We start from the raw sequence: 27,561 nt of genomic DNA, 5'->3' as shown, positions 1-27,561 counted from the left end.
ATCTAGTGCGAACGAGCACATCTGGATGTATCGGTTGCTGTTGAGCTAGAAACGAAGGTTACTTGCCTGAGGATAAGCCTGCACTGCAATCTCTAGCGCAGACGAGCGTAGGTAGACGAAAGAGATGCGCTTGATTGGCTGCCATGTTGCATCACCGGTGAACGTCCTCCAGCGGAACGCTCAGCCACCACCGTCTCGGCACGTAGGATGCGTATCCCTTGGGGCCTGGGCCATACGAATGTGACTGCACTGCAATGACTAGCGCGTACGAGTGTACGTGGTGGTAGAAAGGTTCGCTTGATTGGCTGCTGTGACACTGGTGAACGTCACGCGGCGGAACGCTCAGCCACTGTAGTCTCGGCGCGCAGCATGCGCATCCCCACCAATGTCAGCTCCGCGAGTGGAAGTCCTTCGCAAAGGCCCTCAAACCGGTCAGAGACTTTTTCAAGGGTGGGCGTTGCACTGCATTTCTTAGCACGAACGAGACAATATACGAAGTATGACGATGACGAATCGGCTGTTCAACGTAGCGCGTTCCTGCTGAAACGACAACCGGGGTTGAAGAAAAGGGCAGTTGGTAACGATAAGGTTGCGATTAGTCCGGACCTACGTGGACGGTAACGTTGGCGTGGGCTCTTGCACTGCAATCTCTAGCGTAAACGAATACCCATTTTGTGGGAGGAATTCACACCTTCCCACGTCAACGAGATGTGCATCATCATCAACGCGGTTTGACTGCTATGTATCACAGTCCTCAGCGAAAGCGTTGGTAAATGCGATAGAGCGGCCTCCCGAGCATTGCCTTGATATGGACTGGATCGTACGTTCGGCGCAGGAAAGGGCATCTGGGTCGATAAAAGGAGTGTGTGAGATGAATGGTACTCGTTCGGAAGTCATACAGTGCTGGTTTTGGCGTTGCGCTGCAGTCTCTAGTGTGAGAGGGGAGGACGCGGGTATGGACTGTTTTACCGCGGTGTCGCTGCACTGCGATTCTTAGCGTCGAAGAGCACATGTAAGTCACGTGAGCGGAGAAGCATGAGCTGGACCTTGGGAGCTGCCGGCTGGCCTGACTGATTTCGTCCGATAGCTACTGCAACGGCACTGCAACCTTGAGCGCGCACAGTACGTCTGCACTGCATTCCATAACGCGCCAGAGCACGTGAATACCTACCTTTGCATTGCGATCCTCCGTGCGGAAGAGCAATGATTGTTTTCCGAGACGCGAGTGCGCGATATTCTGGGTGTCTCGACCAATATGCGGCGACATAGCGACAAGGAGTTCACCCTGCGCGTACCGACGGGCTTTCGCACTGCTTTCCCAATACAGATAGATCACGTCTTCGTTGAGAAAATGACCGACGGGATGCTTGGTGGATTGCGAGGCTGAAAACACCTCGCGCGGAACAGATTTGGTGCGGTAGAGAACACATCTCCTTGGAGGCTGATAACGTTCGTCCTACGTACCGGCTTGGCGTTGGGCACAAGAGATTACGCCGATCGTGGGGTATGTAGAACCGAGCCAAAAGCTTGGCGCGACCGGATGGCTAGCAACGACATCCGTTTGGAAGCACTAGACGAAGAACGTACCTGCTACATCCCAGCTTAACACTCGCACTAAAACCTCCAATACGGTATATGCGCGCTCAACGACGCAACGGCGCGTGAATAAGGACGGAAGCCGGAGCAGTCGCGATCCGACCCTAGCGTTTCCCATCGGAGATTTTGGCAGATGTCACTCTTCGAGGCTAGCGCCCGGAAACATTCGAGATCCGACCGTTGTGCCTGGTCGTTCACCACAGGATCATCCTCTCGCGTACGGATGGGGTCCACGCAAGATGTCAAAGCGAAACGTCGGCAGGCATCATACAGTCTGTAGAAGCCATGGTTGAAGAGACAGGGTAAAGAGTCTTGCTACCCAGGGGGTTTTGCCGCAGGGCATATATAATGTCGTCCTCCCGTGTGGAGTAATATCGCCATCGTTCTACACATATCCGCATCACATCTCACGTCGCGGATTCGAGGATCAGGATTTCTGTCTTCCAAGCCGCCGTCGAAGTCACTCCACATCTGGTATCATCTTCAACCTGTCGACAGCGATGTCGTTTCAGAAGGCTGCAGCTGCTGTGCTGCTTCTAGTCGAAATTGTAAGTGTTCTCATCTCGCTGATGCAGTCACCCTCTAACGCTTTCTCAGGGTGTCGTCAGTGCAATCGGCATTGCAATCTATCGTCTCTTCTTCCACCCCCTTCGCAAGATTCCTGGACCGAAGCATTTCGCCGTTTCCGGGATCCCTCTGGCCATCGAGAACAGCATCCAAGGAACTTTCGCCAAAAAGGTCCTGAAGTACCATGAAAAGCACGGTGACATGGTGCGTACTTCGCCCAACTCCATATCCATCAACGGAACTATTGGATGGCCTGAAGTTTTCGGATTAAGTCGCAGTGGCCGACCCGAATTTGGCAGGTGGCATGAATTTTACCAGGGCGGAGACACTTCACGCAAGTCGATCTTCCCTAGCAGCAGAGAGGACCATCGACGTCAACGCCGTGTTATGGCACATGCTTTCTCCGATGCTGCTATCAAGGGTCAGGAGGCGTTGATCATGGAGTACGTCGACAAGCTCTTTGCCCACCTACATAAAGACGCCGCGCAACACACCCCGACGGACGTAGTCAAATGGTTCAATTTCACCACCTTCGACATCATCGGCGACTTGGCCCTGGGTGAATCGTTCCACTGCCTGGACAGCAGCGATTACCATCCATGGGTTTCCATGATATTCGCTGGCATCAGAGCTGGCGCGCAAATCGTTGCATTGATGAAGATGCCTGGCCTCAGCTGGATCCTACGGCTGATGATCTCTAAAGAGGACATGCAAACGCGTCATAACAACAGGATCATGAGTGACGAGAAGGTAGAGCGAAGGCTGGCACTTGGCGCAGCACCCGGCGGTCGGAAGGACATTATGACGTACATCCTTCGCAACAACGATGAGAAGGGCATGAGCCATGCAGAGATCCTGGGCAACTCCGAGGCTTTGATCGTGGCTGGCAGCGAGACGACAGCCACAACACTGTCAGGCTTCACCTACTTCATGTCAACGAACCCGCAGGCTTTCGAGCGGCTCCAGCAAGAAGTTCGGACGGCCTTCGCCAACGAGAAAGACATAACGATGTTGTCTACTGCGCAACTCAAGTACCTGCATGCCTGCATTGAGGAGACTTTACGAATGTACCCGCCCGTTGCGGATACGCCTCCACGTGTGTCTCCTGGCGAGTACGTTAACGGCTATTGGATTCCCAAAGGTGTAAGTCATTCCAGATCACTTCGCCTGTCATCCATCAGTCAGAAGAAGTACTTCGAATAAACATGGACAGTCACAGCTAACAACACCTCTCAGACTCTTATCACGATCTTCCAGTGGGCCGTCCACCACAACCCCAACAACTTCGTCCAGCCCGACTCCTTCATTCCCGAACGCTGGCTCGGCCCAGACCATCCTTACCACGACCCACAGTTCAACGCAGACAAGAAGTCTGCCTTCCAACCCTTCTCTTTCGGCCCTCGGAATTGCATCGGCAAGAATTTGGCTTATAACGAGCTGCGCATCATTGCTGCTCGCTTCATCTGGAACTTCGACCTTGAATTGCAAGTCGGAAGTCACGGTTGGCCGGATAACCAGCGGGCGTTCTTCGTCTGGGAGAAGGACCCGTTGTGGGTTCAGTTGAAGGAGGTGGAGAGGAACTAGAGGCGTGTATTTGAGGTTACTCGGGATGCGGAGTGTGTTGTCAGGTGTCGTTTGAGGGTCTCGTTAGATGTTGTGCTTATGTTTGGGCTGCGCCGCCTTGTGTGAGAAGCGTCGAACTCATCTCCTACTCTTGGGCTTTGTAATAGAAAGTAAATATACAGGTGTTAAACTGCTTCTTTAAATCTCAACGTACGACGGTAATCTTTTTGGAGGCAAGACTCGTCGCAGGAAGGCAGGTAGCTAGATTTACAAAACATGACAACGTAGAGAACGACTGATGGAAGCAGAAACACGTGTGGTGAGGTTATCCATCCATATGATCAGCTTCAGTGCGGAAGCCACTATGTAGCCGGGACAAGAGCGTGCGCTGCTGAGCAATGATCTCCGGAAAGGTACCTAGGTAGGTACGTTGGTCGGCTGATCCAATCAGGTCATGAATTTTTCGAGGATCTCACCACCTTTGCACTGCATTCTTTAGCGCAGATGAGTGCGTAGTCTAGGAGGAGTGAACAGTCATTTCAGTGCGATGACAAGGACTCAGGGCGCAGCATCGGCCCGCGCCGCTATTAGGCTTGCACTTCATTTTCTGCGCTAGGGATTGCAGTGCAAATAAGGCCACCAACTATGCCGGCGCTCGAGCACGAGGCTCTTTAACAGGGTAGATTGCTGTATGTGTTAGTGCGTCGTGCACTGCAATCTCTAGCGTGCAAGAAGGGGTATACACGCATGTCAGTCACTCCATCTCCCGCGCTAGAATTTGCAGTGCTGTTCACCCACCACACCCTCAGCCCTGACGCATGCTGGAGGCTGCAGTGCTTGTCCAATTCCGTACCAGCTCTACTGCGGGCGCGCATCGAAAGTCTTGCAGTAGCACTTTGCAGTCTTTGCACTGCAATCTCTAGCGTAGAAGAGAGGCAATACGCCTATGCGAGCGAATTTGCCAGGACGGAACAGCCCGTCTGTCGAGCCTGTCGCACCGAGAGAATACCATGAGTCTAGCTCGGAATCGAAGTTTACTGATGTATACGACGCGTTCGACTAGCTAATGGAATTGACGCGCACGCGCGAGTGTACTATGGTGATGAGTCTACACTGTAAACAGTAGCGTTGAGGATGGCCGAATGTGGAGTGTTATCAGCTGAGGCGGGGCGGCACGGCTCGCGGTCGATGGTGGGCGAAGCCTGGAACACCAACTATTTGTGCGACAGACCATGGATGGCGCCCGTCATAATGTGCATGTGCACTGCGATTTCTAGCGCGGAAGAGGAGGTAGAGCGCATGTGCGGCATGGAACAGCAGGGGGAAGGGCGCTGCGCGCTGCGCCCCAAATGCACCTGTGGACCTTGCACTGCAATCTCTAGCGCGGAAGAGTGGTGATCGGGTTGAGTTGATAGTGCAATGGTGTGCTCACGACGCTGAGATTGGCACTGCGATCTCTAGTGTGAAGAAAGGGGATGTCTACTCTCAAATGAGTGTCACTGTTAGCACGCTTGCTGCTTCTCATTCCTTGAGAAGATACCTATCCATAGATGCGCGAATAGCCTTGCGAGCCCGTCACAACCGCGGAATACTGCCAACGTAGCTGTGAACCAGAGTCTCTCCGTATTTTCGACGCTTAAGACTGCGCATCGAAGTAATCCCATGCATGCAAGTACAATATAGTAGGGTGTGCACTGTGACCATTCGCGTTGGAGTGACGGGCGGGCGAGGGCTGCGACAGCTTACTCAGCAGCGACGGGCCGCGGCCAGCGTGGCAGAAAGCATGGTGGGACAGCGCCTGAGCGAAGTTCAGCCCCCAAATTTGCACTGCAATCTCTAGCGCGTAGGACTACGTACTTACCCAGCCTGAGAGGCCAAAAGCGATGCAAACACGTGCAGGGCATTGCTTTGCGGAGCGGGCTGGACAGGTCAATACGAGCTGTCAAAAGTCGTCAGTGGAACGTTCAGAGCGCAGGCCGCATGTAGTGCACGGCAGCGATCAGCGCTGGAGAGAGGCCATGATCCTGTCATGAAGCTCGCCTTTGATGGCGATGGTATATGCGAGGTATCATCGTAATTTGCCGCGTAGCATGTGTGCTGTGACTGAAGCAGACACGCCGGAAGATAATGTTGTGAGACGTCATTCAATCACAGCAATTTATGAATCAAGAGTGCTTGTGGATCCATCCTTATTACTGAAGAGAAAGAGTGGCGATGCGATGTGCAGCGTGACCCAGTCTCGAGAAGAAGCGGCCGCAGCTGCTGTTGGAGCGCGCCGAAGGGGACCTCGCACATTATAAGATGCGGGTCTGCCCTGCACTGCAATCTTTAGCGTGGACGAGTGATTAGTGCCTGCACTCCGACTGGTGTCATCCGACCACCACTGGATCATTCGTTGCTCGCTCGTGGACGCCACACAAGCAGGACCGGTGGCGCAGCAAATACCGGTCAAGGGCATGTCAGCCTTGTGACTCGTCACACCCATGTGAGTTCAATACTCACCGGTTTATTATGCTATACACGGTGGCTTGCAGGCGTGACAAGGCATACGATGCATTGTGAAAGGCCGATTTAGTCAGAATATAGAGCGCGCACCTGCGGGAAGAAAAAACGCCTCTGTCAATTACAAGTCACTTCAAAGCCTATCCCGTTACCACATCATCTTATCAGGAACCGATAGCATGTAGCCAAATGATTTGATGGGGTCGTCAATAACACATCCACTGCATGTACAGTACGGAGCCCAGATCGTGCCAAGATGGTGCGAAAAGCGCGGAAGCGACCGTGGCGATGCGCCTGGCACACATCACTCAGCCACTTTGAATGAGATTGGCTCTTTCCAGTTTGGTGTCCTGCAATGCGCGCATGTCCTGCTAAAGTCAACAACAAATCATAACAGCAGTCCTTTGATGTGCTTACCTGCTCCACCGTCTGTTCCACAACGTAACGTGTGACCAATACTGCTTGCTTCTGTCCGAGGCGCAGGGCTCGTGCCACAGCTTGGTTTTCGACCGAAGGGTTCCACTGAGGCTCGACAATGAAGACGCGGTTTGCGGTTGCAAGATTGAGTCTGCAGGACGAAGTCAACGACGGCAGTCAATAAAAGGTGTGGCAGACTTACCCTACGGCGCCGGTGCCGGTGGTCATGATCAGTACTCGCAAATTGGGGTCCTCCGTGAATTGATGCAAGATACGTTCGCGTTTGGTCGTGGAGCATTCGCCGTCGATGCGCTCATGGGTCCACGTGTTATTAGACATGTAATGAAGGTAGCTCTCTAGCAAGTTCAAGGTGCGAGTCCAACAAGTGAATATAATGCTGCGAGTGTGTTAAGCTTGCCCTTCGTATGCGAGATCTCATCGTGCATACCTTTTCGTATCCCATATATCGACGGAGACGTCGTTCATCAAGACCTCCATCTTCGAAGACCGTCCGTTTGCTCGAAAGTAGGTATCTTCTTGTGATTCATCCATGAAACGAGGTGCTTGAGTAGATGTATTCCACAGGGGCTGACAAAGAGGGCATTTGGTGGGTATCTCGTCGTGACCACTAGGCGTGCTCTGGATTAGGCATTGCGAGCACAACACATGCCGGCAATTCTCGGTATAGCGATGAAACATGGAGCCGCTGTTGAAGGCGGGCATCGGTTGCCGGCATACTGAGCAGGTGATCTCACCGTCTCGCCCTAGTGAGATCTCCAAAGCCTCCCTCTCGTCCAGTAAGTGCAGTTTGCGACGATTCCAGGAGAAAGGTTGCTGCCAAGTACCATGGTTGCAGAGAATCCGTAGTTGAAGTTGTACCTGGAACATGCCCAGCGTACTCTTTTGATCGAATGTGCCATTCTGGTTGCGAACAGCTCGGAACATGATCTCTTTGGTCTGCTCGTATTGCAATCGCTCTTCTGTCGAGAACGGTACCTCTCTCACTCGGTGCTGCTCAGCCGGCAAATGCAGGACATCCTTGGTTCTGCGCAAGCACATGGAGTCCAGAAGGCGAGTGAAGCGCTCAATCGCAATGGTACGTCTCTTACCGCCCTCATCAAAAGGTATAGCAATCGTCTTCCGGAAGTTTGACAAGCTGTGAAACGGGTTTACTCTCAAGAAGGCGAACAAGGAGCCGATGTCCTCCAGGCGGTTTTGTATAGGCGTGCCAGTCAGACACCACCTCGATCGGGCCGCGATGTCAGCTACAGTGCGGTACAAGATGGTAGATTGCCGTCGTATAATGTGGGCTGCGAGATAGTCGTCAACGGTGAGCGGCCAACGTTCGATAACTTACTCACCTTCATCAATGACGAGACGATACCATTCAATATGCCTCAACTCGTGCTTGGTCCTGGCAAAATCTGACGCGAGCGTATGATAGGTAGTAATGACAAGGTCTGCCTCCATGAGCCTCTCTAGGGAAACGTGTCGATGAGGGCCATGGTACTTGATCGCTTTCAAGGCTTTACGAGTAGGCTCGTCAAAATGCCTTCCAAGGTGAGCAGCTGGAGAGTATGCAACGATCTATGTGACTTACTTATCTAGTTCCTGAAACCATTCATTGATCATGACTGCGCCGTCAGCCCAAAAGCACTAGCGTGTATCGCAAGGATGGTATACTCACGGTCTGATGATGCAACGATCAAGGTCGCTCCAGAGCGGCGTCTCTTCTTTGGTATTTCCGAAGTCGCATTGTTCAAATCATCGACGCGAATAGCCCAATCGTGCGCAGTATTTAGCGTCCGTAGTACAAGGGCTAGTACAGAGAGAGTCTTTCCCATCCCCATCTCGTCTGCCAGGATACCACCGCCGGTTTCCTTAGGCTCAACCATGGCTTTCGAATTCTTAGTATGCTTCAAACTCAGAGCGTGTAAAGAACGAACTCACAACGTCCTTTCGTCAGAACATGACGATAGCTGTCAGTGGTGTCAGCAGTATCATGCAAGGCCGTTTGCAGGATACATACCAGTGGACTCCATCTTCTTCGCTCGGCCTCCAGAGGGTGTACTCCTCTGGTATGGGCCCGTCTTCGCGCTGCATCATGAAAGAAAGTGCTGTCTTCTGGTGCCTGGGCCTATCAGCGGGCGATCGCGAAGCATCGATATTCGGAAATGAGAGCAAAAGGTAGACGGAGGCGAATTGAAAGGAACTTACAACAAAAGATCGGTGTTGAGGCGCTCGTCACCCTCTAACCCGTGCAGGTTGCGATCTCGCGTCAAAGAGGAATACACGTTTTGGAGGGTGCTTCTCAAGGTCTGCAGACCGACCTTGTCAGGTAAAGGTTCTTCTGCGATGGTTGGTATCTCAGGTGTCGAGCCTTGGAAGCCAGGGAGGGTGAGAATGTGGGGGTTCTCGTATCGATAACCATCTCGTATGTACACAGGGCGTTGCAGGTAGATCTTTTGCTGCGACAACTCCTTGCCGATGTCGCAAGCGGCTGTCGATGGACCGTACACATTCATCTGTACTCTTACTACGGCTTCTTTGTCCTTCGTGGCGCGACCTATAGTCTCCTGGATGACCACCGTTGGAGCAAAGACCTCCAGATCGATCTCATAGCCTTGCTCTGCAATGCTCGTTAAAGCTCCGTCTAACTGCGCGTTCACATCTCCTATAACAAATCCTTCCGGAAAAGCGACAACGAATTGGGCTTCGGGTTTGATGACAACCATTCGCGCATGGCCTGTGACCGGGGATGATGCAATGTTGTTGAGCTTACGATGGAGCTCCGCCATGTCACCTCGGAGGCGAATAGCGGCCCTGAAGATCTGAATGTGTGTCAGCTCGCTGCGAGATGTGACAACGTCTACGCGATTGTTGGTTCTCTACTTACCATGCCATAACAGATATGTTCCTGCCCAGCTAGATTTTGCTCTTCCATGGACTCATGCTGCGCTTGCCCGGTCGTCCATTCTTCAATATCGGCGCTCGTCTCTTGAAAAGAGCCATTTATGTCGACTCCATCCAGTAGTGGGTCACATTGAGCGTCTTGTGAGCCAAGAAGTTCGTCTACGTATTGATCCCAGGATTGAGTTGGTAGAGCTGCTGTAAACCTACGACGGTCAGCCTCGCCTCCGATCACCATTCTTCAATCGCATACTGATCCAAGGAATCTTGCTGGCACCAGTTCAGATACGGGCTTTGCCTCTCGTGGTGGAAATGGTCGACATCGTCGTCGTTGAGTAGGTGCTTGAGCGCCATGACGCGTGACGTAAGCGCGTTCCGTCCTAGCGGCTCGGCAATGATGCGACCCGAGTAGACGATCGGTTCGCGGAGAAGGGTCTACTTCAACCAACTTCTGGACTACACTCGAAGTCTGTGACTCAAGATCCGTGAGACGTGCGAAAGAGGCGCTGCTTGGTATGCTGCGGATATGTGGTCTTTTCAGCTCGTCGCACCCGGGAGGCTACGTTGCAGCCTTTCGCCGCGTCCTGCATGCCGATAAGCCACACGCACATCTTCAGCCTTGCTCCGCCCCCTCCACAGCAATGCAGCTGGTCAGTCGTGGTCTAAGCACACATTTTCGACTTATTATCAGTGCTGCCTGGCATGGCGGCACAACCATCCCATCTGTGACTGGCATACCCGAACTTCCACACGACGTTTGATGAGTAGGTTCAATGGCGGGCCCAATACCTTCGCAATCGGCTAGTCGCACTTCGACGGGCGCTCTATCCCAGCAACCGACCCTTGTCGGAGGGATCACCCCACCACGGCATGCGACAGGAACCGCCTTGACCCGTGCTATTACGCAGTTTCGCAACAAACTCACAGGCTCGGAACTCACGGAGTTTAGCACGACGACGTACGATCAGCTCTGCAAAGCGTTAATCCAGGTTCAACATGAGCAAGAGCACCGAATGGAAGCGATGAACCTCGCTCGTGTCAAATCATGTCTGGAGGCCATGCACCAATTCGGCCAAGTCATAGAGATCTTCCTCAACGTTTCAGACGCGGTCGCCTTCGTCTGGGGTCCTATGAAGTTCATCTTGTTGGTAGGTACACTGACGGTCAATGAGGAGCGATGCCTCAGCTAACGCATGGCATAGACGGCTAGCACATTTGCCGACTCATTCGAACAACTTCTGGACGCATATGAGAGAATTGGCGAACAGCTACCGTTGCTGGTCGAATACGAATCATTGTTTCACAAATCGCCCCATATGATTGACGCCTTGGAGATGATGTATCTGGACATCTTGGATTTCCATCAACAAGCGCTCAAGTTCTTTTCGGGCAGATGTAGGCTAGCCCTGCCGGATTTCCGCGCATGCTTTAGCTAATTTTGATACAGTATGGACTCGGTTCTTCAAATCCATGTCAGTATCCTGCGTGCGGAATCCAGGAGAAAATGGCGCTGATGCTTAATCTTGGGATACAGGTGGAAGAACTTCCATACGAAGTTTGAGGGAGTTTTGAGTAGTCTTCGCCGGCACAAAGACATAGTTGAGTGCCGTGCTAGTCTCGCCCAATACCGACTCTACCAGGACGACGTAGCCGACTTCCGGGCGAAACTGGAAGAGAATGTCAAACGAGAAGAGACCAAGAAGCTGATGCTCGTCAAAGACTGGCTGGCTGTTGGAGACTTACCTCGATTCGATCATGACAGCTTCTGCAAGATACGGAGCGAATGCGCGACCACTGCCAAGTGGGTAACACAGCACGAAACCATCAAACATTGGATACACTCCGATATCCCGAACAGTCCCGTCGTCTGGATCTACGGAATACCAGGAGCCGGTGTGTATTGTCACTGTGTCTGCGGTGTGACGCTGATTGACAACAGGCAAAACGATACTGGCATCGGCCATCGTCGAAGAGTGCAAGGCCAGGCCTGACTTCATCACCTGCTTCTTTTACTGTCACGATGGCGATCCAACGAGTAGCACCGCGGTCGGTATACTGAAGGGCCTGGCAGATCAACTACTAGACCATTATCCACAGATGCTGCCTCCCTGCTACACACGGCGTAGCTCGAGTGGAGAACCGTCCCTCAGATCTCTCAACCAAGCGAAGAGGCTTCTTGAAGACTTTTGCTTCACCATATCCAAACTCTTCATCATCGTTGATGGGCTGGACGAGTGTGAAGGGGCGGAGAGAGGCCAAGTGTTGGATATATTAACCGAACTCGTAGGTCAGCGTGATGCGGTTGATCCGGGCACTATCCGCCTTTTGATCGCGAGTCAAGACCACGCCGATATAAGGAGAAAGCTTCACGGCTCCGCTATTACCAAGATGGCGCCCAAGATTCTGCAGATCTCGGAAAAAGACAACGAGGGCGACATCAAGGCCTACACCAGGATGTGGGTAGATCGAATTGAGGCAAAGTTTCCATTGTTCACGGAAGACATGAAAGAATACCTTCGTAACCTTATCGTGGCTAACGCGAAAGGTGAGTCGCTTAATGAATCACTACACGCAGTCAGGGTCTAATTCCAAGGCAGGCATGTTCCTTTACGCCAAATTGGTTTTGCTCGACCTTCACGCGTGTATGACGCTAGCGGAGCTTTTGGACTATATCAAGACCGAGAACTTTCCTTCAGGACTCGCACAAGCGTAGGTACACACCGAAGGGAACCCGCGACATCTTCTGGGCCCGATATTCGTACATTCGTCACGGACATCCAGCGTTCATTAACCGCGTCGACAGATATGAGCGGATAGTCACACGCGTCAAAACAAGATCTGGCAGAGGATGGCCAAAAACCAAGCAATTACTCGGATGGTGTGTTGTCTTCTGATCCCATGATCTGCCTATTGTATTCTAACCACGACTTTGTCTTCTAGGTTAGTGTGTGCCAAGCGCCGGCTTACTTGGAAGGAGATACAGGTTGCACTTTCGATCGATGTAGATTGTCAGATCATCGAATACGAACACCATCATCTCCGCGATCACATCTACGAAACATGCGGCTCACTAGTGCTTGTTAATGGCGACCGAGTGTCTCTCGTTCATAGCACAGCTAAGACGTACGTCAATCAGTCTGTGTTCGTCAAGTCCTTATCCTGACGGGAACAGGTACATCACCAGTATCACGAAAGATATCCACGAGCCATCCATCGAATGCGAGTTGGCGACGTTGTGTCTACAGTACCTCACCTTTCCCTGTTTCGACGTCGACGACCCGGGTGATCAAGCGCAACGTCGACAATACGTATTGGACGGATCGATTGCTTTCCAGGACTATGCCATCGCGAAATGGTTCCACCATGTCAACGCTTGGGTAGGCCAAGGGGAGAGGTTCCTCGACGAGGCAAACGACGTGGCAGGTCAATTACAAAGCATCTTCAAAGCCATGGATGATTTCATGACGCGTTATGGCGACGTGGACTGGTCCAACGGCCTGGTGGACGACTGTAAGGCCAAGTGCAGGGTATTCGAGCATCTCGACCTCCACGATCATCTAGTGGGGCTCACTAGCCACATCTACACGTTCCAGCAGAAAGGCTTCGATGCACAACACAAGATCAGCATTGAAGACCTCTCGAAGGCCTTGGATCGGAATCGGAAGGCTCTTGAGATATTCCCCAAGAGCAAGCCTGGCCCAACTGCACACGAGAAGGAGGCATACAAAAGATTCTACGACGAGGAAAGGCGATTCAAATGCACGAGGATCACATGCAGGTACTTCTCAGAGGGCTTCAAGGATGAAAAGGCTCGCAACCGACACGTCAACATTCACGAACGACCGTTCCAGTGTGAAGTTCCAGATTGCCTGGGCGCTGAAGGGTTCGCCAACGCGAAGGATCTGGAGAGACACACACGCGCGTTCCATCCCGAGATGAGTGACTTAGCCGAGAAGTTCATCACTGCTACAACAAAACGCGAGGCATCGACCCACGCCTGCACGATGTGCGGAAAGACGTTTTCGCGCAACTTTCACCGCAAGAACCATGAGTTGAGCCATCGAGGGGAAAGGCCACACGAGTGCCCGGAATGCGGCAAGGCTTTTACGAGGCTGAACGATCTCAAGAGACACCAGAAGATACACGACAGAAAGTAATGAACCTGGCCACATGATGGATGTCGTACCTGTCGCTTCGCTGCACGCTCGCTACTAGCCGTCAGGCTGAGCCAAGTGACAGTTTCTCTCTGCCGTGAAGCTGATGCGTCGAGGACTCATTTTTCGTACCTTTTGAGTCTTCTTGCTATCAGACAACATACAAATTCCAAGTACAGTACAGGCTCTGAGCCGGTGAGAGCCGGCAAATGATTACCCGGGAGCGTGAGCGGGTACAGGCACCTCGCTTCTCATCATGCACCGGTCAACAAGGATCTGTGGCGTGATCCGTCCTTTGTACATCCGGGCCTCTCTTTCGTGCTAAGAATCGCAGTGCAAGGCCCGTTGTGGTAGAGTTTCAAGCTGCTTGTTGCCGGCATATGTACTCAGTGATCACCGCCGGGAATGACGATTAGTGTCACGCGTCGTCCCAAAAAGAACGACTTGGTGCTCGTGCGTCCCTCTTCCGCATTAAAGAATGCGTCGCAGCCGTGATGCAGAACTGTGGAAAGGCCACTATGCTCTGCGGCCTATGTAGCACGTAGCCGTGCCTCTGCTTCATTTGAAGGAAAATGCTATAACGCCACATCATGGCAGTTCCATGGGTATACGATTCCGGAGATATTCATGCCTTTGACAATCACCGGGGTCTTAATTCTTCTAACCGTAGCTGCTATCGGCAAAAGGCACGCAAGGCGGCCAAAATCCGATCGCCAATTTCCCCACATTTCCATCGGAAAATGGCACGAGCAGCGGGCGCGATAGAAAGTAATAATTTTAGCCACGGGATAGCCGAGACACCTGCATCTGCACTACTCGCTGACTACCACTCGTGATCAGAGCCGTTATGCATACAGAGCTTTGCTAACATGTCAGAGAGAACAGCCAATACCCTTCGCTGTGAAGCCAATGCATCATGTGTCATATCTCAGCACATGCTTTAGACTTACCTGGTGATAAATGCGCCGTGAATCAAGAAGAAGGTAATAGTCCTGGGACCGGTGAGAGCTGACGACCCATTGTCCGGTTGGCCCGTGCGAGTGCGGACAGCGCGCGTTCTGATGCTCAACATCTGACAGGAATATGGACTGTTCACACTTTGTACGCCTGCGAGTTGTCTTCCGCGCTAATGATTGCAGTGCACTGCCCCGTGCGATGGTGTGGGCGGGCTGCATATGTGCACATTTGCCGTAGTGTCGCACCTCATGTAATAGCGATTGGTGTCAGACGTCGTACCCAATAGAGTGTCGTGGTGCCTGCGCACTCCAATTCCGCACGGGAGGCTGTGATGCAGCTGTCATTCAGGGTTGAGAGAGGCTGACCGCGTTGTGAAAAGCCATACTTATCCCTATCTATATACTGTTGCTTGCAACACCCAACTCGATGAATTCAAAATACGCGTTGTGAAAAGCGTTGCGCCCGTGTCGTTGATGGCTTCCGCTTCGTTGCGTGTGAGGGTGCGGGATGCAAATGACATCACTCGATGCATCTCGAAAGACAGCATCGCAATTAGAATGATCAGACCCGAGATTTGTCTACCTTTCGCTGCGAATGAGAAAGGACTGCAAAGGCAGGACCTATCCGATCGCCGAACTCCCCACAGATCCTCATCGGAAGAGGACACGGGAAGCGGGCGCGGCGGTCTTGGCGTTCCGGTTCTCGCGGGCGGGAGGCTGAGCCGCCGAACAACGCTAGTTCACGCGTCCCTCGCTACGCGACGCTCGCTGCGCCCCAGCCGGTGCCAAATTCGCGACTTTGCCCATTCCTGGACCGCATGTCGTGTGCCTGCATATCTCATGCTTCGAGACGTGTCTGCTCTGCAGTGCGTGCATACTGTAGATTGAATTGTCAAGAGGGGAATGGGTCAGTCAAAAACAACGAGGTGTCTGTTGGGGGTTCGAGTGGTGATTTCAATATGTTCAAATGGTAGCGAAGGCAGCTGGACCATGAGTGAGAATTCCGTGACGCCAAAAGCAAACCCACCTCAGCGTGCGCGTAGAGAGTGTGACATCAGCGCAGTAACCATCTATACCCTCGCAGACACTAGGGACCCCCCATGTTTTCCGAACGTCCCTTCCGCGGACGCCAACAAGGACCTACCTGGTCGCGAGCAACTAGTGAACGCGCAATGATTGTTAATACGTACAGGTCACTCTCCACTGTTTCGAAATGTCATCACATCCACCGTACCACTGCTCGGGGTTTCGGGCACCGAGAGTGCCTCAGTGATGACCAAATCTAGGGGGCCTGAGTACGCTTGTCTCGCGTGATGAACCGGAAGGGGGTTAAGTCGCGAAGTCCACGTAAGTATCACTATAGGAATGTTTGAGATGCCATTTAGGATAGAGCGACTTTAGTTCAGGCCAAGATAACCGAGTGCGGGCTATGCGAGTTTGCTCATCTTACTGTGATGGAGAAAGTATAAGAGAGATCTCAAGCGGGGTTTGGTCGGATTCGTGCGTCCTCTTCTCATTCAGTGCGACAGTGCGACATCCTCAACTTACGACTTCTCCTTCACTTCACATACCGTTTCTTCGTATCGAACAAGATGACGCGCATCCCTTCTCTAGTCGTTGTCGCACTTGCAAGCGTTGGCTTCGTCAACGCTCAGGGCTCTCTCGCCAGCTGGCACCCAGCAGGTCCAGGAGAATGTACGTTTGATATCTTCCCAACTGCTCACCACAGCAAATACTGACATGTTCCAGCACGAGGCCCATGCCCAATGCTCAACACACTGGCAAACCACGGCTTCCTCCCTCGCGAAGGGCGTAACTTTACGCTTCCCCAAATCAAACACGCCCTGGGAAACGCCATCAGCGTCGGCGATGACATCTCAGAGTTGCTGTACAACTTTGCGCTGACGACGAACCCCGGCCCGAACACAACGACTTGGGGGCTTGACACGCTCGGCAACCACAACATCTTGGAGCATGATGCTAGTCTGAGGTAAGTTCTGCAGCCCTTTTCCAAATCCCCTGGTCGATATAAGCCTACACTGCAAAGCGCACGACTAACGCGACGTCACCATCTAGCCGCTCAGACAAGTACTTCAATGACGATGCCATCTCCTTCAATTCCACCATCTACGATCAAACCCGTGCCTACTGGACCGATGATCTCATCGACATCCAAATGGCCGCTAACGCCCGTCTCGCCCGCATGATCGATTCGGTCAAGTACAATCCCAAGTTCGCTTTGTCAGAGCTGGCTGCAGACTTCAGCGCGGGCGAAGGCGCTGGGTACATGCTCGTCTTCGGCAACAAGACGGAGAAGACGGCGAGGCGTGATTTGGTGGAGTACTTCTTCGGTATGTATTAGAACCTTGTGTACCGCTATCTTGTGCTAATCGTCGTGTAGAGAACGAGCGCTTGCCGACGGAGCTGGGCTGGAAGGCCCCTGACGAGGTGATCAGCCTGGACGATCTTTTGGGCTTTTCCGACGATATCTACAGTGCGACTTCGTACGACGCTCTCGAGACGAAGGAAGCCATAATGCGCAGGAACGGTATGGTGGGCAGGGTATTCTAGTGTATCAAGCGACGTGAATAGCATTTGCGCTACTTGATGGGCACACGAGAACCTCTCTTCCGCGCTAGAAAGTGCAGTGCAGGCAAAGATATACAAGGTCTCGAAATTTCCGTAGGGCTTGTAAAATGGGGACTAGCGGCATGTCAATAGACCTTGTGATCTATCGGACGTAATTTTTTAGCAAATGGTCATGTGGTGTAATACTGATGGGTTGTACCGTGCGCCCTGTGAGAGTGTGCTGATAGCACAAATCATTGTCAGACGAGGCGATGATGTAGCAACCACCGGTAGCCTGCGCCGTGGCCTGCGCGCACGAAATTTTGAAGCGTCGCACTGACAGAATGTGCCGTGCCAGAACCAAATTGACTCCTGAACGAGAGAGGATGTTGGTTTGCTGCTGTGCGAGTTGACTGAATATTTTCGATTGATGTGCAGCAAGCAGTTAAGACAGCTGCGAACATGTCATGCACGAGAGAATGCGATCATGTGGCTGTTTCATGCTCTGCTAGGGCTATGTAAATGAGGCGCAGTTGCGCCGCGGTCAAAGCGAGTGAAGAGGCGTGATCTCTGCCCAACCGGGCTTGCCGGTGTTAGTCGTACTCGCGAGAGCCTTCAGATTATGTATAGTGGCCATGGCGGATTCATCGCATTACCAGCATCCCGAGGTGAGTTCGTGTGATGCCCGATCAATTACCTTGTCACTCATCAAGTGCGAAGCCGCCAGCATGCGATCCACCACCGACTTACTCCGACCCAGCGACCGACCCAGCGATGGGCGCGCCAGTCCATGCTTCAGCTCAGTACATGATGGATTATGGAGCCTTTCCGGCGGCGCACTACGTCGGCTCACGACACATAGACCGCAGCTCCGACGAGTGTACTCCTTGTAGAATGATCTTTGCTGTACTCTGGCTGTTCGGTGCGATCACCGTGGTGATTCTCGCAATTCGCAATGTTGCATGGTGACGCTGAACGACGGCGAGACGTGGGGCGAAACGCAGCGAAGTGGACCTTTGTCTGCGGATGATTGATGGAGGACTAAAAGGGGTTTGGATTCGGGATACGATGTCGCGTCGGCGAGGTGGTGTAGGTTGGTCGACATGGGGCGGTGCTGAGGTCGAAGCCGCTCAATGACAAGAGACTTCGGTTATGATGCGGCGCACCCTCCGTATCTCACAACGCGTATGATGGATTGAGTCATCAATCCTAGACTCGCTCTCCTCGATCAGAGCCGGCCGGATGTTGTCGCAATCAATCTCGGGTCCCCTGGGCTTTCACGTCAACTGTCCACAGTACACCATGACCACCAAGTGTTATCTCAACGAGAACAATCCGTATATGCGCACACATGCCTTCGTCCGCAATGCCATCGGGCTCAGTCTTCGCTCGATGGGGCTGCGCCACGCCGGCTTCACAAACTGCGCGTTCGACCGACCATACGTGTGGAACGACCTATCTTGATTCCACTCCGCCGAGCTGTCGCTCCGTTGTGTGTATGGTATCGCGGAGTGGTAGAACGTGGTATTCGGCGATTCGGGGGCCGGGAGGGGGTAGGCATGACGCTTGTGATGGTAGGATGATGTGAAGCGGTCAAACTCGTGCTGTCAGACATGTCGCAATGCTAAATAGCCATGGTTCCGCCGCCCTTCTTGCCCATCTATGTGATGCGCTCATAGCGGAGGCAACTCGATCGATCGATGGTTTAGCGGAATAGATGTCGTCGCTGGATATCGGCGTGTATGCTGGCATCGAGGCAGTAGGAAACCGGCTTTCGCCCACTATCCATCCTGTCGCCGACATGACTATACGCGCATACGCCCTCTCCTTCATATACTACAGTGCGACTGCCTCAAGCTCCTCACACTGGTCTTTCTTGCCCTGTCGACTGAGAAATAGCATTTGCACCTGTCACTTCGCATCTTTCAGAGCTTATGGCGCTCTCATACGGCGTTATCGGGCGTAGGAAGACTGCAGAGAAGGTATGCGCCGAATATGCCGCCGGCGCGGAGGCTATCGAGGATGCTGTCTGGGCTGGGCGAGCATACGTCGAGCTCTCGGGCGGGTTACTGACGGACGGGGGCGGGCGGCGACAATGTAGGACAGACAAGCCCCCTACTCGTGATTTTATGTCGCGCTCGCCCGGTTATTGTCGCGCACGATGCTTCTAAGCTGCCAAAGACTGGTGTGGGCGAAGTGCATGCAGTTGCGGGGTGCGGTACGGAGCGCTGGCGCTGGCGGCGGAAGAGCGGGCTGCCCGGAGATTTATGTGCCGTGCCGAGTCCAAGCGCTTGCCGCCAGGTCAATTCAGTCACAACTACCACCATCACGACCATCACGCTCACGACCCGGTCCTTGATGCGCGCATGCGATAGCACGACGACAGGCATGCGCGATGCGCTGCCATTGATCTGTAGCTAACAACAGGCTGTGTACACGCGTCCCGCCCGTCCATACCGCGCCGCAGCAACCCGCCACTTCCAGCTCCCGCAGACCTCGTTATACTCCACAGCCTCCGCCCAATATCTTCAGCAGTCTCGGGCTTCGCAAGGGGGGCAGGACCGCCAAGGATTACCAAAGAGCCTGTTGTACAAGAACATGGCAAGAGCGGTCACCAGCTGGGAGAAGATGAATTTGAGCCACCACGTCGATCTCTCGCTTCGCAGTCCTGTTCCTACAATGTCGCGGTGCATCTGGTTCTCTTTATCCTTCGTCTTCGGATGTGTCGCGTCGTCGATGATCGTTTTGTCGTCCGACGGAGATTGCGCAGGCTGAAAGGCGTGGTCGCTCGACATGTTCGCTCTCTTTCGAACGGTGTTGGTAGACCACAGAATACGGGAGTCGGTGACCGGATGATATGTAAGTCGGTGTCTGACTTTGAATGATCCAGGCGATTCTTGCGCAGTAGTCACGGCTACTTCGTGTAGAGGTAAGGAAGCGTGGAGGAGGTTGCACGTGCGAGGATTTCCCATCGGTACGCCGCAGCATATCCACGGTACTCCATCTCGCCCGCAGATTACAACATCACTCGGAGATCCGCGCTCCAACACAAACTCTGCTCCTATGACGTTCGCCGTACCTTGACCTTGACCGGGCAACTCTTGCGAGGAGCCGTCATATCCGTTTGAGCCTCCCCATCTGGAATCGATCTGCATGTCCATGTCCTTTCCCGTCGCAACGATCGCAATCCGCATTCCAACACGACGCGAATGTTGGATACCCACATGCCAAGTTGGAGTCGATTGGTCAGTCCATCAGGCGACCAATCTAAGGGTAAGGCCGCCACGTCAAGCAAGCGAAGAGACGGAGCGTACCTTTGGCTACCGATAGATCAATGCGGCTCTACTTTGAGCCTAAGTCTAAGCGCCCACGTAATAGTTAGACGACATTAAGTCTAAAACTATAGCTACTAGAGCAACTACCGCGTTACTCTAGTATTATAGATAGAGCAGACCTATTGTATAGTAAGAAATAATCTAGACACTAATTCTAACAAACAAACTTTTAATAGGTCTTAATACAACGTCTCTATATACTATATATTATATTTCTATAAGCTAATAATAAATTCTTAAGAAGTATACTATTAGTTATTTAATAATAAAGTAGAAATATATTATTACCTATTAATTACTACTATACTTAGATTACCTAGTAGTCTCTTAGTACGTTAAGCTTTATAACTATCTACTACTACTTTTATAGAGCTAGTATCTTTTAGATATAAAGTAGTTTACTAAGTTATTTAGTAGCTATTCTTAAGAACTTTAGTTTCTATCTAATACTTATAAACTTCTAGTTATATTTAACTATAATAATAGAATACTATAGTAATATTTATAGATTAGAAAGAAAGCTCTTTTATAAATATTATATCTAGAAGTAATAAGTTAAAGTAATTAATAAGCTATAACTTAGTACTTATTAACTAATAGTAGCTAAACTAAGAATACTAAGTACTTTCTAAAAGTTAAATATATAAGCTAACTCTATTAGAATTCTAACTTCTATATCTAAAAACTATTAAAACTAGTTAAAGTATTTTTTCTATACTAGATCTAAGATAGTATAGTATATACTATAGTATAGACTTTAGAGTTAGATTTTAGAAAAAAATAAACTTTTTTTACTTTTTTTATAAGAATATTATAGAATAGTAGTATATATTATAGTATTTAATTTATTAGCTTTAAAAATTAAGTAGTTACTAAGATAAGTTAGAATAAAAGAAGTCTATACTTTTTACTAAGACTTTTTATTAATCTATTCTAGAGAATACTTTAAAGCTACTAGGTCTAAGTAATTTTTAGTAAAGATAATAAGTACTAATAAAAGATAGAGAGTAGCTCTAAAGTAGTAGCTCTAAAACTTTTAAACTCTACTACTAAAAAGCTTAGATAAAATCTAAGTAGACTATTTTATATAAAATAACTATATAAATTTAATACTTTACTTAGTTTATTAATAGCTACTTATATTATAAAGTTATAGAGTAAAAAGGTTTAGAGCTAAATTTTAAAGTTCTTTATATAATTACTATACTTACTACTAGTATAGCTTATATATAGCTAGAATTTAGCGCTTATAGTATAGTAGTAAAACTAGTAATATAATAATAGACTAAATAGCTATTAGACTTAAATTTTAGTATACTAAAGAAAGCTAAGTCTAACTATATTATATAAAGAATTAAAGTTAGATTCTTTACTTTTACTAATAAATTACTAGTACTTACACTAGCTATCTACTATATTTCTTTATTCTTTATAGCTATAATTATTTATACTTAACTATTAAAATATATCTCTAGATTTTAATAGTAGTATTATAATTATATACTATTATAATAGGTGTTTAAGTACCTATTAGGTTAATTATATACTTTTTCTCTTTTATACTAGTGTTTTACGCGCTTACCTATATATATTACACTACTCTTATCTAATCTAATAAGAGTAGTAATTACAATTCTAATTACCTAAATTTATTATTTCTAGCTTAATTTTCTCTATAGTTATAAGCCTAGCGCTTTAAAGTATAGGTTTTATTCTCTTTACGTAATAATAACACTATAAATAATATATTTAAATACTTCTCTAATTTTTATTTAACTCTTCTTTTTATAATAAGTAAAGTAACTAGCTATTACTAGCTCTCTACGCATTAACTATATATACCTACTATAGTACCTTTATATTAACTACCTACGCCTATAGTAGCGCTTCTCTCTAATATCTCTAAGTATATTAGTAATATATACGCTACTTACTACCTTCTCTATAAGTAGCTATAAGTAACTATAGCCTCTTAGTAAGCTTAACACTTATTCTAATAAGTAGCGTAATTCTTAAGAAATACTCTACTTAGTCTAAGTAGTTTATGTAGCTTAAATTTAACGCGCGCTCTCTAGAAGTATAAAAGAAAATTAATCTAGTAATACTTTTCTCTAGAAATAGCCTTTTTAAAGCTTCTAATTATTCTATCTATCTAGAGAAAGAAACTAGTAAGCGTAATAAGAAGGCGCTTTAGAATAGAGAACTAGTAGTATAGAAGCTTAAGTCTACTTTCTTAGTAAGTATCTAAAGTAGGCTTAGAAAGCTTAAGAAGTAGATTAATATAACTATTAACTTACTTCTACTACTTCTAGTATAGATTAAGCTAGCTAAGAGCTAAGACTAGTTTCTTTATATAATTATAAAGTCTTTTAAAACGTAACTATAGTTTTATAATAATATAACTAAGAAGTAGATTAGAAAAAACTACTATACTTACTTAGGTAAGGCTAAGCTAGTAAAAACTAATCTAGAGTAGTAGTACTATAAGTAGAACGCGCTCTATATACGCGTAAAGACTTATAAGCTTTCTAAAGTAAATAGTACACTTACTATCTATAACTTTCTTAACGCGCTAATACCTAGAATAGTAATAGACTAGGTAATTTAGATAAAGTATAATATAATTACTACTTAGACGCTTAGTGTAAAGATCTTTATACTTTCTTAGCTTAAAATCTTCTTTTTAGCGCTTATATAGTATTAGATAGCTTACTCTAAGTTATATAGAATTTTTACCTTTATTAGAGAAGCTCTATCTACTAATAAAGCTAGCGCTAAGTCTAAGTTACTAAACTAGACTAAGCCTACTACCTACTCTTATACTACTCTAGAATCTTAGATCTACTACTAGCTTATTAAAAAGTGCTATAATATACTTACTACTATTAGAGCTAAGTAGAAGTACTTCTAATAGCTTTTATAAGAGAATAAAAACACTATTATTATATACTTAGATATAAAGTACTTTAGAAAGACGCGTATAAAGCTTATTAGTAAGAGATACTCTATTCTAAGCCTTTTAGAAAGCTTATATAATAATAATAAATACTCTAGAAGTATAGTTACTACGCTTCTTAACTTAGGCATACTTTAGCTAACACTAGGTATTTACTCTACTATAGACTATAACGCTTACTCTCTTTTAGCTAGCACTATTCTTAATAATAAAGTAGTAATCTACTTAGTTAACTACTTCTCTCTATTATTAGACTTTAAACTAGCTAGAAGTTTTAAAATAGTTAAAGTAGGTATATAGACTTTTTCTATTCTTAGTTATAGTATATATATTCTAAAAGGCTTTATTAAGCTTATAAGTAGTAAACGCGTTAATCTTATACTTACTAGTATTATAGTTATAAAGCGCTTCTATATTAATATAGTCTTAGAAGCTTACTTTAATTAATCTAGAATCTAGTATCTAGGTCTTAATAATACTTTTTATACTAGCTTACTAGTAAAGAGTACTATAGTAGCTACTTTATAGTATAAGCTAAACTTTATATTTATAGAATATAAGCCTATTACTATTTATAACACTTTTATTATAAATATAATATCTAGAACTAGACTTAGCTTTACTTCTTAGCTACGCAGTAACTTAGAAGATCTTTAGTATACTTACGCTAGGTACTTAGACTCTAAGACACTTAAAGTACTTATACGTAATACTTAGAAAGTAAGAATTAAAGAGCCTATGTACGTATAGTGTAAGTTCTATACTCTAACTTATATAAAGTAAGTTATCTTTTATTAGCTAAAGAAGTAAGCTCTCTAACCTTTCTAGAGAATTATATAGAACTTTTTTAATATACCTAAAAAGTACTTAGAAAAGAAGTAGATTCTACTTATTAAGAATAAGTATAGTAGTAAAGTTTACTTTTATTTACTTTTCTCTAAGAAGATAGAGAAGATAATAAAAGCTCTTAAGAAGTTTTAAGCGCTTATTTAAACTTATTATTATCTACTTATTATAAGAATTAGCTTTAATAATAACTTTTTAACTAATCTATAGTGTAGTAACTTACGCTATAAAGTATAGATAAAAGAGTATAGTATTATACTAAAGCCTACTTCTTTATATATCTATAAGCCTAATAGAGTAGCTAAAAGAGCTAGATAAGAAATTATTACTAAATAGATTAAGATAAAAGAGAAAACTAATTTATCTAAGTACCTCTAGATAGAGGTAGCGCTTACTACTACTTAGCTTTATAATATAAGCTCTTTATATACTTATACTCTACGCTCTTCTAATAAGAAGTTAGAGTAGTAGTTTATAAAATACTTTAGATAGTATTAGTCTAAGCTTATAAGAAAAGCTTCTACTAATCTATAATCTAATTAGAGTAGTGTATATATCTATAGGTATTACACTTATCTCTTAAATAAGAATAGAGTAGCTAGACATAAGCTAAAGAGCTTTAAAACACTACTTAGAGAATATATTAGTTATTTAGTAGACTATTAAGCTTCTAATATATACTATATATAGGTTCTATTACTAAGAGAAGTGTTTACTATACGTAATATAATATTTAATAAGTAGCTCTTTTATAGTAGTAGAGAGTAGAAGCTTTCTAAGAAGAATACTTATATTATAGTTAATATTCTCTATAAGAATAAGTAGAAGAACGTAGTAGAGGCTTATAATAAGCTTCTATTACTCTCTTAGTAAGATAACGTAGATAATAGTAAGCTACTATCTAACTAAATAGATAAGCTACTTAACAGCCTATTAGAAGCTTATCTAGAAGAGTTAGGTTTTATATAAGTAGATTTCTAGGCTAAAGAAACGTAAAGAGTATATATAAGGCTTACTAAACGCGCTATAGAACTACTATTACTAAAAGCTATACTAGAGCTTTTTAATATAATAAGTATTACTAAGTAGCTTAGTAATAGACGTGTTAATTCTAGTAAGTACTAGTCTATAGTAACTAGATTAGTAAGCTTATTAAGTGCGTAGAGAGATAACTTCTAAGGTAATAGACTTCTATTATCTATAGTAATAAATATCTTTTAGAATAAAAGAGTACCTAATAGCTCTCTACCTAATCTATAAAACCTACCTACTAAGTATAAGTATATAAAAAAGGTTTATAGACTTTCTATACGTAGAAGTAAGTATTACCTAGATAGTTATAATAATTATAATAATCTTAGAAGTATAAATATCTACGTCTTACTATTTAACTCTAAGTAGCTTAATAACTTAGAAACCTACTATAGCGCTTCTAATTAGTTATTAGACTACGTGCACGTAATACTATATTATATTATTACTACTATAATTATAGATAAGTCTAATAAAGGCTAAGTCTATTAGAATAATCTTCTAGCGCTTCTAACGCTTTAGAAGTACCTCTATAACTATTTCTATAGAGATAAGTTTAAGATAGTAATATATTAGAAGATTAATACACTACTTATAACTAATATCTAGAAGAAAGTAGAGTACTTAAGTAGTAAAGAATACCTTCTACTACTTAAGTAGGTCTTTATATACAAAGTAGATAAGAATAGCTACTTTATAAAGAATAAGATACGCTTTATAGTATGTAGAGATATATAAACTAAGAATATACTCTACTTAATCTATACTACTACGCTTACTATATAATTTTTCTATCTAGTAATAGCTATTACTACTAAATTTAATATAGAGATCTAGTAGCTTAATATTATAGTAGCCTTTTTAAACGCTAAGATTAGTAGTAATAGACTAGTATACTATAAGCTTCTAGATAGCTTTTAGAGAAAGAGCTACTACACTAAGCTTAAGAAAGCTTTTTATAGTATACGTAAGAGCTCTCTTTTCTAGTATAATAACTTCTTAAATACTCTTTTAAAGCTTAGTCTATAAGCTAGTAAGAAAAAGCTTTATTTATACTATAACGCTACTTAACGCGTCTTTATACTCTTTTATATAAATAATATTCTACTTATATTTACTAAGTTACACTACCTAGAGGTAACTAAGCTACTTAGTAGAATTAAGAAGATCTATAAGATTAATAATAGAAAAGTAGTAAACTAGTTCTTAGAGATACGCGTTATACGTAATTACTCTATAGATACTATTTTACTACTTTATAATACTTATCTTAATAGAGTTATAAAGAAGTTTAGTTTTAAAGATAGTAGCTACTTTCTAGAGATACTTCTACTAGCTAGTAAGCTTCTAAAGTACTAAGAGAACACTTTAAAGTAGAAGATTAAGGCCTATTAAAAGTGTATTAGCTTAGTATTATACTCTACTATTATAATACGCTCTAATATTACGTATATAGTTTTCTAGCTCTTTTAGTTTCTAACTAATTTTTCTTTAGCTTACTTTAAAGTAGTAGAGTATTTTATTATATATCTATACTACTTATAATATAAAAGTATTATATATAGTAGAGAAGTAAGATTAGATAAGAAGCTCTAGATCTATAGAGACGTAAGCTTTATAGATAATACTAAGACGTGCTACTTCTTTTATAAGTTTATTATAATAATCTTTAGAGGCCTAATTATATAGTAGACTACTTACTAGTTAACTATTATAATCTTAACTACTAAGGTAAAGCTTCTTACTCTTAAAGCTATTACTAAAGAAACTATAGCCTTAAAGCGCTTATTTACTAAGTTTTAGCTACTTATTACTAGCGCTTAGTAGATCTTCTATAATAATTAATAAACTATTAAACTTATAGTAGAGAGTAATAAAAGAATCTCTACTAAGCTCTACTATATTAATATCTAGAATATATAGCTTTACTAAAAGTATAGTAAAAGCTCTTTTAAAGTACTCTATAAGCCTACTATTAATATATTAGTAGATAGACTTACTAAGTACTTATCTAAGTAGAAGTTTAAAGCCTTTAAGAAGTAGCTAAACCTAAGATAGATAGCTTATAAAGATACTAATTAAGGCTTATAGATAAGTAATAAGTATAAAAAAGATTAGTAAGTCTAATTATATATTTATAGAGTAGTACTAGACTCTAC

General features: G+C 45.9%; 4 protein-coding genes across 4 annotated transcripts; 3 read left to right on the top strand and 1 right to left on the bottom strand.

Moving 5' to 3' along the window:
- Positions 1-2,096: 2,096 nt before the first annotated feature.
- On the top strand, positions 2,097-3,747 carry J4E92_009325 (uncharacterized protein; the record flags this gene model as incomplete). Its single annotated transcript, XM_051500673.1, has 3 exons — positions 2,097-2,144; positions 2,194-3,306; positions 3,400-3,747. 3 exons carry the CDS (start codon positions 2,097-2,099, stop codon positions 3,745-3,747), a joined length of 1,509 nt encoding a protein of 502 aa, XP_051349020.1.
- A 2,789-nt stretch (positions 3,748-6,536) lies between these two features.
- On the bottom strand, positions 6,537-9,909 carry J4E92_009324 (uncharacterized protein; the record flags this gene model as incomplete). The annotated part of the gene is made up of 12 exons (XM_051500672.1): positions 6,537-6,596; positions 6,646-6,796; positions 6,848-6,957; positions 7,384-7,955; positions 8,007-8,059; positions 8,246-8,279; positions 8,333-8,542; positions 8,596-8,624; positions 8,675-8,776; positions 8,863-9,476; positions 9,542-9,761; positions 9,809-9,909. The coding sequence occupies 12 exons, from the start codon at positions 9,907-9,909 to the stop codon at positions 6,537-6,539; spliced, it is 2,256 nt and encodes a 751-aa protein (XP_051349019.1).
- Positions 9,910-10,568: 659 nt separating this feature from the next.
- Positions 10,569-13,712, top strand: J4E92_009323 (uncharacterized protein; the record flags this gene model as incomplete). The annotated part of the gene is made up of 6 exons (XM_051500671.1): positions 10,569-10,699; positions 11,171-11,448; positions 11,495-12,100; positions 12,153-12,264; positions 12,496-12,678; positions 12,728-13,712. 6 exons carry the CDS (start codon positions 10,569-10,571, stop codon positions 13,710-13,712), a joined length of 2,295 nt encoding a protein of 764 aa, XP_051349018.1.
- A 2,545-nt stretch (positions 13,713-16,257) lies between these two features.
- Positions 16,258-17,236, top strand: J4E92_009322 (uncharacterized protein; the record flags this gene model as incomplete). Its single annotated transcript, XM_051500670.1, has 4 exons — positions 16,258-16,360; positions 16,415-16,655; positions 16,742-17,016; positions 17,067-17,236. The coding sequence occupies 4 exons, from the start codon at positions 16,258-16,260 to the stop codon at positions 17,234-17,236; spliced, it is 789 nt and encodes a 262-aa protein (XP_051349017.1).
- Positions 17,237-27,561: the final 10,325 nt, after the last annotated feature.

This window comes from Alternaria infectoria, assembly GCF_024043175.1.
Source record: "Alternaria infectoria strain BMP 0036 chromosome Unknown scaffold_23, whole genome shotgun sequence".
Classification (NCBI taxonomy): domain Eukaryota; kingdom Fungi; phylum Ascomycota; class Dothideomycetes; order Pleosporales; family Pleosporaceae; genus Alternaria; species Alternaria infectoria.
Note: the sequence above shows the minus strand (reverse complement) of the source record. Positions and strands in the feature narration are given on the sequence as shown.